This window comes from Mandrillus leucophaeus, unplaced genomic scaffold (assembly GCF_000951045.1).
Source record: "Mandrillus leucophaeus isolate KB7577 unplaced genomic scaffold, Mleu.le_1.0 Scaffold455, whole genome shotgun sequence".
Taxonomy (NCBI): Eukaryota; Metazoa; Chordata; class Mammalia; order Primates; family Cercopithecidae; genus Mandrillus; species Mandrillus leucophaeus.
Window position 1 is genome coordinate 731166 of NW_012104865.1, and position 16002 is coordinate 747167.

The 16002-nt window shown below is 32.5% G+C and overlaps 1 protein-coding gene across 1 annotated transcript in view; it reads left to right on the forward strand.

Moving 5' to 3' along the window:
* PTPRQ (protein tyrosine phosphatase, receptor type, Q) overlaps window positions 1-16002 on the forward strand; it is a 239890-nt gene that overhangs the window by 158847 nt on the left and 65041 nt on the right. The window contains exons 27-31 of the mRNA XM_011994394.1: window positions 892-1013; window positions 6291-6477; window positions 9693-9937; window positions 12249-12315; window positions 15409-15567. Coding sequence (XP_011849784.1) covers window positions 892-1013; window positions 6291-6477; window positions 9693-9937; window positions 12249-12315; window positions 15409-15567 — 780 coding nt within the window. The remainder of the gene's footprint in view (window positions 1-891; window positions 1014-6290; window positions 6478-9692; window positions 9938-12248; window positions 12316-15408; window positions 15568-16002) is intronic.

Sequence of the window (16002 nt, forward strand, 5' to 3'; positions counted from 1 at the left end):
CATAAAAAATCGAAAATACTGGGAAATACTTATCTCCCAATATTTAATATCATTAGAACTGACTAGGGGCCCCGAAAGAACAGAGGTGTGTGCAGCAGTGTTCTTAGGTTAATGTCTGTGTGAAATTAACTGTGGCTAAATCTTTCCCTGCATACTATTATCTCTCCTAATTCCTAGTGGCTTCACAGATTGAAATTGTACACATAAGGATTTTAAACAGAAACATTTTTAAGATATTGTCTCTTGTTTTGCATTACTGAAAAAATAACAAAGTAGGACAAATTAAGAAAGTAGAACAAATTAAAGAATTTAATTGGAATCATGAGGAATTCAAGAAATATTTGAAGATTGCATTTCTAATAATAGATCAGAACAATTGAATAACGCTTTCGTATTCTCCACCCTCAGCGAAAACAATAAAATCAACTCAATTTACATTTGTAAAACAATATATGTATACTTTCATTATACCAGTTTTAATTTTCAACTCTGCTTCTCTATCTCTCTGTAGTCAAATACTACATTTCTGCAAGGGTTTTCTTAAAACAGCATTGCTAGGTTAACTGTTTTAAAAGAAAAATATTTAGTTGTTTAAAAAGGTTTACTTTAGCAATAGTAATGCTTTCCTTTCAAAGTATTATTTCAAGTTTCAAAATAATGTACTTATGATTTTAATTAATTAAGTTTTCATGTGGAAGTTGTTCACGTAGAGTAGCTAATTTTAAATAATTGGATCTTTTTATTTGGTAATGCCTTTAGCACTCTGTGAAGTATAAATTAATGTAAAATTAATTCATTATGACTATCCATTTTTCATGGTCTTTTCTATTATTATACTGTAGCAAGTGCTAATTCTAATGTAGCGAGATAATTGATTTTCTATTGTCATAGCTCCAGATGGTCCTCCTGAAAATGTTCATGTAGTAGCAACATCACCTTTCAGCATCAGCATAAGCTGGAGTGAACCTGCTGTCATTACTGGACCAACATATTATCTGATTGATGTCAAATCGGTAAGGCATGTCTTACCTTCTGTAAAAGTCAGTATAAAATTGTTAATAATACAAGATTTGGAACCAGACTATTTGAATTTGAATTTTGGCTCTGTTAGACACTAGGAAAATTACTTTACTGTTTGTGTTTCAATGTCTATATCTGTAAAGTAAAGATTAATAATAGTAAACAGGGTATGAGGACTGAATCAGTTAACATGCATAAAGAACTTGGAACGTTACCTGACACATGATAAATGCTCAATAAATATAAAATATTAGTAACACTATTATTATATTTATTATCAGCATATAGAATATATATATCATATGTGTATATACACACATACAAGTGGTTGAATTGGTAGTAATACAAAGATCTGGTTTACATACAGTAGAAAGTGATTCATAATACAAAATGAGAAGAAAGAAGGCATTAGGAGAAATATCTTCTAGATAAAATAACATCAGAACTAAGTCTTGAAAAATAAGTGAAGCAGAACATAAAAGGTAAATGGGAATAGGGGTATAAAAAAGTAAGCCTCATTCAAGAAAAATCAAATCTTTTGGCAATCCCAGGTCATAACATTTAAAAAAAAAAGTTCTAAGAGATGAGGCTAGATCTGGAGGCCGACTATATAACAAGTTACAGAGTTAGGGTTTTAAGTTAAGGGCAGTGGGGTGCCAGTTGGTGATACAGATTTCTACTGTATAGGATAGGTATGGTTGCAGTGTAGAGGACAGATTTAGAGCAGTATGGGGGTGCAAAATCAGGCAAGGAGACAGGAAACTATAAAAGGGCAAGGAAAGAGAACAGAGGCAATGTAACAAGAAAACAGAATGAAAAATAATCTAAATCTATAGAATTTGGTGAAAAATCAACTAACTCATGATGGTGAGTGAGTAGGATAATTAAGGATGATTGTAAGTTATATGAAATAAGATTATGAGGAGGAACAGATCTGTAGAGGAAAAGAATGAGTTCAGTATTAGACACACTGAGTTTGAAATATGCGGCAGTCCTCCAGGTCAATACACACATTGGCAGTATTAAATATGGATCTGGAGCTCAGGAGAGAAATTCTGGATTTGCAGATTTGGGAAATGTTAGTATTTAGAAGATAGTCAAAATTATAGGAGTGAATGAGATTCACTATGGAATGTGCAAAGATGACAACCCAAAGATAGCATCCTGAGGAATATCAATACTTAAATAAAAGGCCACTGAAGAGACGGAATGGGAGTAGATAGTCATTTAGACGGAAATCCAGGCGTGAAAGTCAAACCCTGCGTATAAGATAGGATGCTCAATGATGTCGATAATGCAGAACGATTAGCCAGAATAAAGACTGGAAGTTTTCCTTTGCACCCTGCTTGGATTTTGCTGAGCCTGTTGGACACAGTTTTCTAATAGCATCTTATTCATTAAATTGGATAACATTGTGATTTCTCCTCCTTTCTCTCTGCCTTTGTCTCTTGTTCAACTTTAACATTTTACTATGTCTTTGTAATATTCCTTAAAAGGAGATATAATACTTCTATCTCAAAAGACCTGTCATCATTAAAATAAAATTTGAAGAATTATTGATGTATTTGTTCTTCAATTCAGTCTCTATTTTCTATTCCTTTTGTAGAGCATATTTGTGAAGATTTTAGTACGTAATTAGCCAAAAATAATTAGCATGAATGATGAATGCCCTGGGAATATGCATTAAAAACAAATTATAAAATGATAAAGCTTTATTCTGTCAAATGAAAGGCACTTTATTAATGAAAATAGTTCTCCCTTGGAAATTCTGCTTAAAGGAAGAAAAAAAAATCATATTAAGAAGTGATTTTGTAATCTCATTTTTGTAGCCTTCTTGCTGAGTTTCAAAGTGAGCAAGGGAAAGAGAGTAGAAGGGAAGATAACGAATATTTTAATTGCTTATTTTATACAAGTTACATGTTCATCTCTTCCTATGCATTATCCTATTGTATGTTATCTAGCAATATTTTGATGTAAACATTATTACTTTCATTTTGCAAAAAAGAAATCTGAAGCACAGAGACAGTGAATAACTTCTCACAGAGCGAAGACTTGGCTAAAACTATCAGATTGACAATGGCTTGACAGGAGAAAGGGAAGGTCATTAAATAGAAAATAAAATTTGCCAACATAAATATAGCCTTACCAAAACTCCTTTAGATCAACAATAGCAAGAACAGATTCAGACAGAACCTAGTAATTCACAGTTTCTTTAGGATTCTTGGAATTAAGTAGAGGCATTTCCTTCCTTCCTTCCTTCCTTCCTTCCTTCCTTCCTTCCTTCCTTCCTTCCTTCCTTCTTTCCTTCTTTCCTTCCTGCCTCCCTCCCTCCCTCCCTCTCTCCCTTACTTCCTTCCTTCCTCACACATTTTAAAATACTTCCAATGTACCAGAACTGTGCTAGACGCTGGATATGTAGAAGTGAACAACTCTGATAAAGCATGTCTGCAGCTCATTTCGTTAATATGTAATTATCCACATTCAAGAATCATTGGTTCCCAGACTAAGGAAGAATACATATCATTGCACTTGGAACTTATTGTGCAGCCTGTCTTCTACAAAATACTAGCCACGCAGATAAAACCCTTAACTTTAAAAGTGTAAACAAAAGTTGTCATTCTTAATAAAGATATATTATAAGAAAACTTTATAAAATGTAAATATCATCCTAGATGATTCTGCTGGAAATTAATGCATTTATGGTCATTTTCATTGCTCCTTTTATTCTTTCACTGAGCAAATTGTTATGAGGAGCTTCTGTTCATCAAGACAAGGACGAAAAACATAAAGCTCTGCTGTCAAGTAGCTCACATCCTAGCGGTACAAACTGGAATAGAAACAGCTAATTATAGAGTTTGAGTTATGAAGTTTTGTAGAGAATATAAGCTAACGAAGTAATTAAAGTTCCTGTTATGGGAGGCATAGAAGATAAAGGAGACGTCATACAGCAGGTTAAATATATTCTGGGACTTGATGAATGAATGGGGTACACCAGATGGGAAAGGGTGGAGGCAGGGTAGGAAGAGAAGAAAAAATAGGAAGTGGGGCAGGAAGAGGAGAAACAGAGTCTAATTGCTGATAATATATATAAAGTCACACTTCAAAAATGATGAAAGACTTTTATAATAATAGATTATCAAGTACAATATGAGCAAACAAACTTGGAATTGATTGAAGGAAAAGGAGTCAAAAAGACGTGATTTCAGTCCTGGGTAAGTGGACAAGTAGTAGTTAACAACAACAAAGGTGTAGTAGGTTTAATAAAGAAAGGTAATAATGATCTTTTTTACTGCCACATTTGAGGACTGAGAATTCCTTTCAGATTTTGTTAAATATTTTTAAAGATATAATATATGCATACCATGTCATATTTTTATGGCTTGATATTTGTTATCTATTGTTTTAATGGAAAGCATTGGAAGAATAATAATTTATAAATAATTAAATTTGTAAGATCAAACCCAGTGACCTTGTGGAAGTGTAGAATGCTATGGACTCTTGAAAGACCTGGACTCAAATCCTGCCTCTGCTTCTAAGTAATCCTGAGGAGGTCACCTCACCTCTATAAAATCAGAATTCAAATAGCTATAATAGACAAGTGACATGAACCAGTAGTCAAAGTGAAGCCAACTGAGTGGGATTCCAATGAACGGGACCCAGGCCCCTTTACAGAGGTCAACAGTTCCCATCTCCACACCTCTCAATAATATTTTTTTCAGCATGAAATTAAGCCCAGTCTTAAGGGAAATTCCAAAAAGCATATGTTTATGTGATATTTAAATGTTAACAACTAGTTAAATACACATTTTCTGCTAGTGGCATATATTCCTGATCAATAGGGTTCCTGTGCTAATTTGTTTTTCTTCCATTTTCGAGAAGTGGGGCATTTCTGTCCACTGCTCTGTCTTAAGGTGGGAATGATCTATTTGACTGTATGCAACAATAGTATTATTTATATCATCCTTTTACTATGTTTCTTTTTTCTTTTATAGCAACATCTTTTTAAAAAAATTGAGTTAATTTTATTTATATTACCTCAGAAAACATCTCTATAAATGAGTTTCCAGGACAACATTTACAATATAGGTTATACCATATGCAAATCAATAAGTGTGTTTCATATTATCAATAAAATATGTTCTTAGCAAAGAGCATTAAAAAAATACATTGAACCAACCAAACAAACAAATAAAAAATATTTCAAAGTCATGAGGGAGGGTCAAGTTGAAAATGGACTTAATAGTGTTCACTGTGTATAAAACCTGGTTTTAAGTGTTTCAATTAAGGTACCTGAGAGTAGTATGTATGATAGGATTTTGAATTTTCTCATGGTTGTCTGGGAAAAACCCTTCTACTTAGTGCTAGCAAGTTTAGCTATGCTTAATATCTGGAGTGAATAGGCCAGAACCTCCATAAAGGACAGACTATGTTTGAACAAATCATATAGCTCCATTTCATATGCCTAAAGACACTCATTTATGCACATTAATAATTATGACATCCACGATTAATTATTATCCAGTGCTATGCATAGTGCTAAATCAGGGTTTTTCAAACTGCAGCCATCATCAGCATTTTTAAATGAGCTGTAATAAAATTAAAAAGAGCAGAAGATATCAAAGTGTACTTCAGAAAGATGGTGTATTTCTGAAAAATGTATTACAGTCATAAGATACATATATATTTTATATCTGTCAGTCTTATCTTCTGAATTATGTTACAAAGAGTGTTTCCTTTTGTGGGTAATGGTGAAAAAAATATTGAAATCTATGTGCCAGCTACTTTAGACCTGTCCTTTTTAAATCTCAATGAAACACTGTAAATAGATGTTATTAGCCCAATTTTACAGGGATTGAAAGACTAGACTGTGTATGTGGTTTCTCAAATACTACAGGAGCTATAAGTGGCCAATCTGGGATTTGAACCCTGTGTGATTAGGTACTAAAACCTCTATGCTTTCTTCTACAAAATATTGGAGTCAAAAGTAGAGTTTCATTGACTGCAAAGATGATTTTTGCTTATTTATTTAATGGCTTGGTTAATCGTGGTTGTCTGGTTGGGCTTTTTTCTTTTACTTTCAACTATTAAGATAATTAATAATTAGTAAACTGTTGTAATAGCACTTTAGACATCCCAGGGCAGTCTGATTGTAAAATAAATAAATTAAAATTTGGCTAGATAAATACAGCTCATGTAGCTTTGTATTATTATGTTTTATTGACTTAGATCTCAAGTGCTGCTTCCTTCATTTTTACTTATATTTCCTATAGGTAGATAATGATGAATTTAATATATCCTTCATCAAGTCAAATGAAGAAAATAAAACCATAGAAATTAAAGATTTAGAAATATTCACAAGGTATTCTGTAGTGATCACTGCATTTACTGGGAACATTAGTGCTGCATATGTAGAAGGGAAGTCAAGTGCTGAAGTGATTGTTACTACTTTAGAATCAGGTAAGGAGAATTTCTCAACCTTGCTAAAAATTGACTGAGATTTAGCTGGCTTTCTTACAGTTCCTCACACTCCACCAAAAAATATATGTGTTATGAGAAGTTTTTAAAGCATATAAACAAAAAATTAGTGACTCTCTGCAACTGACAAAAAGGAAGCTTTCTATTTTATATTTTTGAGGTAAAGAGGAGTTATGTAGAATATGCAATCCTTGTAAATACAGAAACAGATTAAAGGTATCCAGTTATGTTTCTTTGCACTTATTTAATCTGCTAGTTGTTTCAGAAATTCAGTAAGCTTGCCTTAAGAGATAATATTTCCAACTGTCTATATCCAATAACACTGCAACTAAAATTTTATTTCAATTATTTCTGCCCGATTATTTGAGTGAATATTAAATTTGTAATACTTTGTGAGTATTAAATAATCTGGAATTCAAAAGTAGAATCCAGCTCACATTTATCACAGCTGTTATCTTCACTTAGTCAAGTAATATATGTCTTATTATATAACTCTTTGATAAATGTCAGAATCCATACAGATTTCCTTCAGTTCTTATGAACAGGGTCTGAATGAATAATAAGACTGTAACCAATAACAAATAAATCTGGAAAGTCAACATCCCAGAACTTGCTTGCCCCATCCTCCTTCAGACTCCTGATGTTCTTTGCCACCAGATATATCACTGGAAAGAGCAGATGAAGGGATATGTTGCTATAGTTTATTTGTTGCTATCTGTAAGGTAAGTATAGGAGGTAAATTTTTTTAACAGCTAGTTTTTTCATTACATTATATTCTCTACGCATTTTGTCTGTAAAGTTATGGTTCTAAATTAAAAGGTAAATTTTATCATCAGCATCCTAAAGTTCCATTTGTTCCTCTTTGGCTGCCAAGTATCACAGGTATCTATTTTCTGATTATGCCTTTTACTTCTCAATCCCTCCTACCTGTGAGGAAAGATATGATGAATGTACTCACATTTATACAATAAAACATTGTTTGTCAAACCTTAATGTGCTATCTGTTTCAAGGATATCACAATTTAATACATTTTTACTAAATCTCTTAAGAGTAGGATTTTACATGTATAACCAAAAATTAGAGGGGTAGGAAGTTTTTCACAACATTGAGAGAATTTCTTTGCTTATCTAACTTAAAATCACATCCTAAATTTAGAGAAATATCTCATAAGAAAATACATTTATGATACAGCGTAAAAACGTATAGCAACAAATGCAAAAATATCTCTCTTGAACCAGCTTAACCTTTATTTTAGCTTTGCGTTTTTCCATGTAAAATGAAGTATTTGGCACAATAGCATATTTATCTGCTTCTCTTTTATTCTTTGCTGTTCATTTATTTACATTTTTTACAAGATAATAAAGCTTGAACATCTGAACTGTTGACAGCCAAATACTACATTTCTTCATGGAAATTCCTTACTTAGTATGGAAGACTATAACTATTTCAAGTTGATCAAAATAGGTATAGTCATTCAATCAGTCACTTACATAAAGAACACTAATTATGTTATGCACCAAGAAGTAGCTCCTATATTCATAAAATAACTTTTATCCTCATGCATATTTTAATAACGTATTGATGCTTAGCTTGTCATATGTTAAGCTGTTATTTATCTAAAATAAACTAAAATATTTATACTATAGAAAGAACTCTTAAAACCCAGCAATTAAAAAAAAATCCAATTAGAAAATTGGCAGACCTGGGAGGCCGAGGGGGGCGGATCGCGAGGTCAGGAGATGGAGACCATTCTGGGCATTCTGGCTAACACGGTGAAACCCCGTCTCTACTACAAATACAAAAAATTAGCCGGGCGTGGTGGCGGACGCCTGTAGTCCCAGCTACTCGGGAGGCTGAGGCAGGAGAATGGCGTGAACCGGGAGGCAGAGCTTGCAGAGAGCCAAGATCATGCTACTGCACTCCAGCCTGGGGGACAGAGTGAGACTCCGTTTCAAAAAAAAAAAAAAAAAAAAAAAAAAGAGAGAGAAAAGAAAAAAGCACATGACAACATAAGTTTTCAATACTATTAGCCATTAGGAAAATGCAAGTTTAAACCACAATAAGAGATTATTGTCTAGGTACTGGAACAGATAAGATAATTTAAAGTATGGCCATGATACCCAGTGCAGCAAGGATACAGAAAGACCGAACCTCTCACATTGCTAGTAGGAATGTAAAATGGAATAGCCACAATGGAAAATAATTTTGCAGCCACTTATGAAGCTAAACATGAAATTACTGTGTGACCCAGCAATCACACTCTTGGGCACTGATCACAGAGAATTGAAAAATTATGCTCACACAAACATCTGTCATCAAAGTTGATTGCAATTTTATTAGTAATAATGAAAACTGGAAACAACCCAAATGTTTTTCCATGGTTAAACAAAGTCTGCTACGTCCACAAAATAGAACATTACTCAGCAATAAAAACAAGAATGTACTATTAATACATATAGTATACACCTTGATGGACCTCAAGGTCGTTATGCTATTGTCATTTTCAAAATGACAAAACTATACAGAGGAAGAATTATTAGTGTTGTGAGGAAGCATATGCTGCAAATAAAAGAGGATACTAGGAGGGAGTTTCTTTAGGGTGATGTAATAGTTTTGTATCTTGTTTATGATGGTGGTTACAGGAATCTATACAAAAGATAAAATTGCATAAAAGTATAGACAAAAGCATGGAAAGTGGTGAAATTGGGATAAAGTCTGTAGTATGCACAGCATTGTCAATACTGTCAATATTAGTTTCCTGGTTTAATATTAAACTCCGGTTACATAAGATGTTACCAATGGGGAAAACTGGGAGAAAGTTAAATGGGACTGTATGTCCTGTTTTTGCTACTTCTTTTGACTCTTAACTGTCACACTATTGCATTCCAGTCAGGGTGACAGAAGGAGACCCTGTCTCAAAAACAAACAAACAAAAGATTAAAATGTCATAGAAACATATTGTGCATAAAAATAAGTGCATATAAAACAAACAAACTGGATCACCATTATGGTTGCTGTGAATTACAGATGTCAATAATTCCATGATGCATCAGTCACTTCGCTAGTTTTCGTAGTTCGTATAGTTTAATTTGTGGAATACCCTTTAAAAACAGAAGTTCAAAGCAAATACATTTATGTGGAGATAAAAAGGAATAGAATTTTTTAAAAAAATTAATTGTTAAATATTTTATTTTAGCCCCAAAGGACCCACCTAACAACATGACATTTCAGAAGATACCAGATGAAGTTACAAAATTTCAATTAACGTTCCTTCCTCCTTCTCAACCTAATGGAAATATCCAAGTATATCAAGCTCTGGTTTACCGAGAAGATGATCCTACTGCTGTCCAGATTCACAACCTCAGTATTATACAGAAAACCAACACATTCGTCATTGCAATGTTAGAAGGACTAAAAGGTGGACATACATACAATATCAGTGTAAGAATCCGTAGCTTCAGTTAATTTCCCAAATGACAATGTCAGTTTATGAACTTGGCGTTTAAAAATATTGCAGTTTGTATATACATTTCCCATATCTTTTTGTGAGATTGTTTGACATCTCAACAAAAATAAGTTTTGAGAACTGAAATTACTTATTTTCTGTTATAATACAAGTACTATGAAATTAAAATATGTAAATAACCGAGAAGTTTGCACAATAATAGTAGAAACTCAGAAATAAAAGAGAAAGAAAATGCACATTAACAGTAAAAGAGCAGTGATATATAAAGAGGTAACTCTGCCAAAAAAAGAAGCTATGTGTGATTATAAATTCAAAATGGAAAAGCAAATTTTAAGGGTGAAAGAAAGAAATAATTGTTTACATGTTTGAAATTATCATGCATTTTAACCAAGTATTACTAAAAGCTAATAGCATTTTATATCTTAATTCTAAATTACTTAAATTTGGACATAAATGTATTCATATACATACACAGAGACATATACACATACAATTTGTTTTATTTTTTCCCTACTTTTAGATCATCTTGAAATTTTCAAATAAAATTATATGGTTCAGAAAAATCATCTTCTAAGAAACAGAATTTACTCTAAATCTTCAAGTAGTTTAGTAATCTGCCTACCAACTCTTTATTAATATCAATGTAATTAGCAGGTCATTGATAATAATTTGTATATGTATGTATGTATAAAATGAATATATTTACTACTTCTCTCAGTCACTTTGAATTTATATCTTTATAAAATCTTGTTGTGATTCTTTTTGCATGTCACATTAAATGGTTTACCATTGTGAAAGATTGATTAGAGGGAAGATGATGACTAAGAGAATTAAGTAACCTGGGTTCAAATACTGGCTTCTGTGCCTGGGCAGCTTTATCAAATCTGAGCCCCAGATTCCTTATGTGAAAACTTGGTAATTGGAATAATAATTTATTTTATAGAATATTTGTGAGGATTAAATATTTCTAGTTATGGTAGGTAGTGAAAGGTATGTATATTTTGGCTATCGTAAGAGATAAAATAGGAACCAAAAATGTGCAACTAATTAATAATTTTAAAAAATCCCTAAAAATCCTGTTTGCAGAGTGCAATCTGCAGTATCCTTAACACCTTGAAGTTTGTTAGGATGTATAACTTTAGCACCTGTACTGACCTACTGAAACAAAATCTGCATATTTGCATTTAACAAGGTTTGCAAATGACTTCTTTGCACACTGCAATTTCAGAGGCACTGCCCAAACTTTTCACTCATTATTTCACTTAAATGTTAGTTTCTACCATAAAGAAATAAAAATAACGGACCATACTATAACATATGTTTTTTATTTTTAATATTTATTTTTTTTGAATTTACAAACTCAATTATTTTCTCTAGGCATTTTTAAGCCACATTTTATGGTCTTGGTTTATTTATCGTATCTACCATATCATGTATATTATAATATTAATTCAATAAAAACATTTTTAAAGTATCTAGAGTGTGGAAGGGTGGGCCACTAATGTATAAAACAAATTAAGTAATTCCCATAAACATTTTATATACTGAATTGGGTTTATCAGGTACAATGAAATAAGCCAAGAACATAGTATTTGTTTAATACAGCAAGATAAAATGAAGAAAATAAGATTCTGTGTCTACAGCTTCCTTAGCACAAAGTTAATTGAAAGGATTTCGTTTGTGTAAATCACCCTCTGTGTATACAAACAGAAATGTTTTATGTGCATATGCTGCATTATGCAGGTTATAGCGTCAGATACTTTGGGGCAGGGGTGAAGAAGGGCATAAAGGCCATCTTTCAGGGGAATGATTTAATACAGGAAAACTGGGAGGCTGAAGGAATAGGATTTCATCTCAGAGAGGGAAAAAAAGAGGATCTTGAATATGGATTTAAAGGAGGCCAGAGTTACCTAGCTACAGAGAGAAGGAACAGATGTTAGAGTAGATGACAGGAGAGCGTAGATCTAGTGGCTGTAGTGCTCTGTTCTTCCTATGTTCACATTAAAACCACAGTCGGTCCAGGTCTCAGTGATAGGGCTGTTTAGATCACTCAGCCTTTGTTCTCAGCGTTTAGTACTAGAACATCAATTTTAAGACATACTCCATTGTTAATGTTCTTCCTACACATATTATATTCAAGTGCAAGAAAATATAATTAATAGACTGTATATAGTTGTTTTTTAAAGAATCATTTAAAATTACATGTAACTGTAATCAGTTATATATATATATAAATACATACATAAGCATAACATGAAAATAGTAACAAATGTTTCTTTGTTTTAGATTTACGCAGTCAATAGTGCTGGTGCAGGTCCAAAGGTTCCGATGAGAATAACCATGGATATCAAAGGTACATACATGAGCTACCTTCCTATGAAATGCTATTAATCAGTGATTATAATTTAAATTCCATACTTGAAACAAGGATGTAGACAAGTCTTTAAGTGATAAATATGCATATATTAAGCATATATTAAGTAGTAATATGTGGTTATTAAAGCTGTAGTTAAAAATGTTTAAATAATGATGTGAATTGCCATGTTAAATAAAGGGAATGTCTTTATTTTATATTTCTTTAATATATTTTATATTTCTAAGTTTAAATTTTTAAAGACAAATTTTATAGTCTGTTATTTTATGTTTCTTTAAATGTTATTGAAAAGAAAGTATGAATTGCCTAACATTAGACTTTGACTAGGTCTAATTAGATTATTATATTGTTTCACTGATTTTTATTTTGGAAGTGAGATTCTTTCAGTTAATCAAATAGTGTTTTTTGAACTACCATGTAGTTGGTTTATGATTCTGACTGTAAAGTAAGTCTATCAGTTCATGATTCTGGCAAGTATCTTTCATAGAAAATATAACTAAAAATTGGGTCCCCCTTTCAAAAAAAACAAAAAACATGAAACCCAAAAAAGATGATTAAGCGGAATTTAGAGCCATTCAAATGATCACGGTGCCCTTTCTTCCTGAGAGTGAAAACCAGCAGGTAATAATTGTGCCATCTCTCTAAAAATGTGTAATAAAACCTTCAGAGAGGTTTTAAAAACTGAAGTGGATGAACTTTTAGTAGAATTCTACCTGATATGTCTCTTTCTAAAGCAAAAAGTAACTTTTTTCAGTCTTTGGCAAATACAGCAGAGCACCATGATTAAAAGTGACAGCATTAGGCTGGGTCTAGGATCAAACTGCTGGATTGAATCATGGATTAGCCACTTGATATCTGTTTGAATCTGAGAAAGTTTCTTAACCTCTATAGGCCTGCAAAATGGAGATAATACTAGTTCCTATCTCAAAGTTCATTGTGAAGATTAACAGAGAATCTGAAGAAACCCTTAAGACCCCTGCCTGGAAACTTGTACTATTAAGAATAAAAAATATTCCGTGTTAGATGAAACTGATAAATTTTATCATTTTATCAATGGATTATTTATATAATTGTGATACTCTTTATAAGTGTTTGATTTAAATTGATAAATTATGTACTTTGGAAGATGTACAAATGCATAAGGTCTTTAAAAACATCAATTACTTCACAAAATGACTTCACAAAGAATAGCATGACTCGTACCTTCTTAATTTCTCTTTGTTGTTCAGTGGCAGACATGTAGGCGTGCAGATAGCAATACATGCATCACTTTGATGCTTTAGTAAAACTTCCCATTTCAGATGCTTTTCCCATCCCCATGCCAGGTTGGTTAATCTTGACTTTTACTCCTTACCTAAGGCAGGGAGACTTATGACTTCTAGTCTGAAGAAGATATATGAACATAGTCTTAGTGATGGGGTCCTGGAGAAATTATTTTTTCTCTACTAATACACATGATTTTATTAACAATGTGGAATATTCCATTGGTAGTAGTCTCATGAAATTTGCATTTGATAGGTAATATGAAGTCATATAGTAATGTCCAATGCTGGATTCCTCTAACTGGAAATCTTTGCCTGGGTACTCCCCAGTGACCTGGCTGAGAGTCTCAGAGCTACCTGAAACCTGAGCCTCTTCCTACTGAATCCTGCCTTTCATCTTCCCTTTTACGGGTGTCATACCTGCGATCTGTGGCACTTACTCCTTCCCTCTGTCCCTTAATTCTTCACAGATAATTCCCCCAAGAAACCTCTTACACATCCAGTCTCATTTTAGCCTTTATTTGTCTTAGTACTCAAACTGATACATTGAGTAAGAAATTTACATTTGAATCTGATGCTCAAAAAAGAGTGAACTATAGAACCGAGTCAGAAAAATTGATTCAAATGTTGGTATTTGTCTTTGATAACTATGTGACATAATTTTCCCTATCTACAAAATGAAAACAATATTGCTAATCCTGTGGGATTATTGAGAAGCTTTAAAAAAGAGAGTCTTAAAAAATATGGAAATTGAAATTTGGTTAAGTAACTTACTGATGCTCAAGCACTACACACACACACACACACACACACACACAGAGAGAGAGAGAGAGTGAACTGTAAGACCAAATGAAACAAGCAGAGCTTCTTTACATATAGTTTGGAGATATTTGTATGCATTGATGATAAATTATGAATTATCATGGCTCTTCTAGAAGTTATTCTGGTAATCTGTTAAGATTAAAAGTACATATATCTTTTGTTGTAGAAATTCTTCTCGTAGAAATCTATTTCATAGAAACAAAAGGATAAGTAAATAAAGCTCATTGTAAAACAAGGCTAATTATTGTAGCACATGTGTAAACACTGGAGGAAAAGTGAATTCCTATCACCAGATGAACGGTTGAATAAATATGATGCAGCGACACCATGATATGTAATAATAGTCATTAAGAAGAATGAGTTAGCGCTATACCTGGTCACTTGGAAACACTTAACCAAGTTATATTTAAGCAAAAAAGCAGTATGAGGGGTAATTATAATACATACTAGAGCCCCATTAGAAAAAGCAAACAGTGAGAAGAGTGTATTGTGCATGACTATTTATCTATTTTGATATGATTATGTGAACATGGAAGAAAATATGGGAAACTATCAGCTAGATGTTTAGCATGGATTAACTGTGGGAGGGGTGCTGGTATGACTAGAACAGAAATTAGTGAACCAGCTAAAAGAAGCAAAAGAAACTACACTAAAATTATAGTAAAGAGTAAATATGTTTATGCATTTATAAAAAATATATATGAGTGAGAGCATATATAAATTGAATTTTTAATATGCAAAGAGGAGTCAGGTGCCTGAAAATCACACCTGGGCTCTATTATCTCAGGAAAGTCTCAAATACATAATTATGCTTTCAAGAGATAATAATTGCTAGATGTCTGCTCTCTCCAAGCACAACTCTGTATAATTTGTTATTTATGTTTGTCATCACTTTATCGGTAAATTATCTGCATGAAAGGGAAAGGGTTTTTCTTTTACTGATGAAGCGAAAACATCAATTGTAGCGACATTTCTTCTTTGTTTATAGCTCCAGCACGACCAAAATCCAAACCAACCCCTATTTATGATGCCACAGGAAAACTGCTTGTGACTTCAACAACAATTACAATCAGAATGCCAATATGTTATTACAGTGATGATCATGGACCAATAAAAAATATACAAGTGCTTGTAACAGAAACAGGAGGTATCATCAAATGTCAGTTCATCTTTTTAAATCGTGGAGTGTAAATTGCTGAGTGCTAAAAAGAATGTAGTTCAAATTAATATTGACTGCCAGTTATCACACACCTCTTGAGATTAATAGATTGTCAATATTGTTATTAGCGATACCAATCATTTCTTTGTAAGTAAATAAATAAATCATTTATTTATTTTATGTATAAAACTTTTATAAATGTCATTTATTTATACCAATGATTTATTTATTCTTATTTACCTAGCAAGGAAAGGCACAGTTAAAATATGTGATTTATTAGTTCCATATACTAGTAGACAAACATGTTTTGATTTTGGTAAGATGGAATCTTGATAGCTTCTTTGGAGGTGTGAACAAGTTAGTTACTCTTGATTGAGGGATGTTCTTTCTCTACCTGATAAATCATCCTTTATAACAATTCCT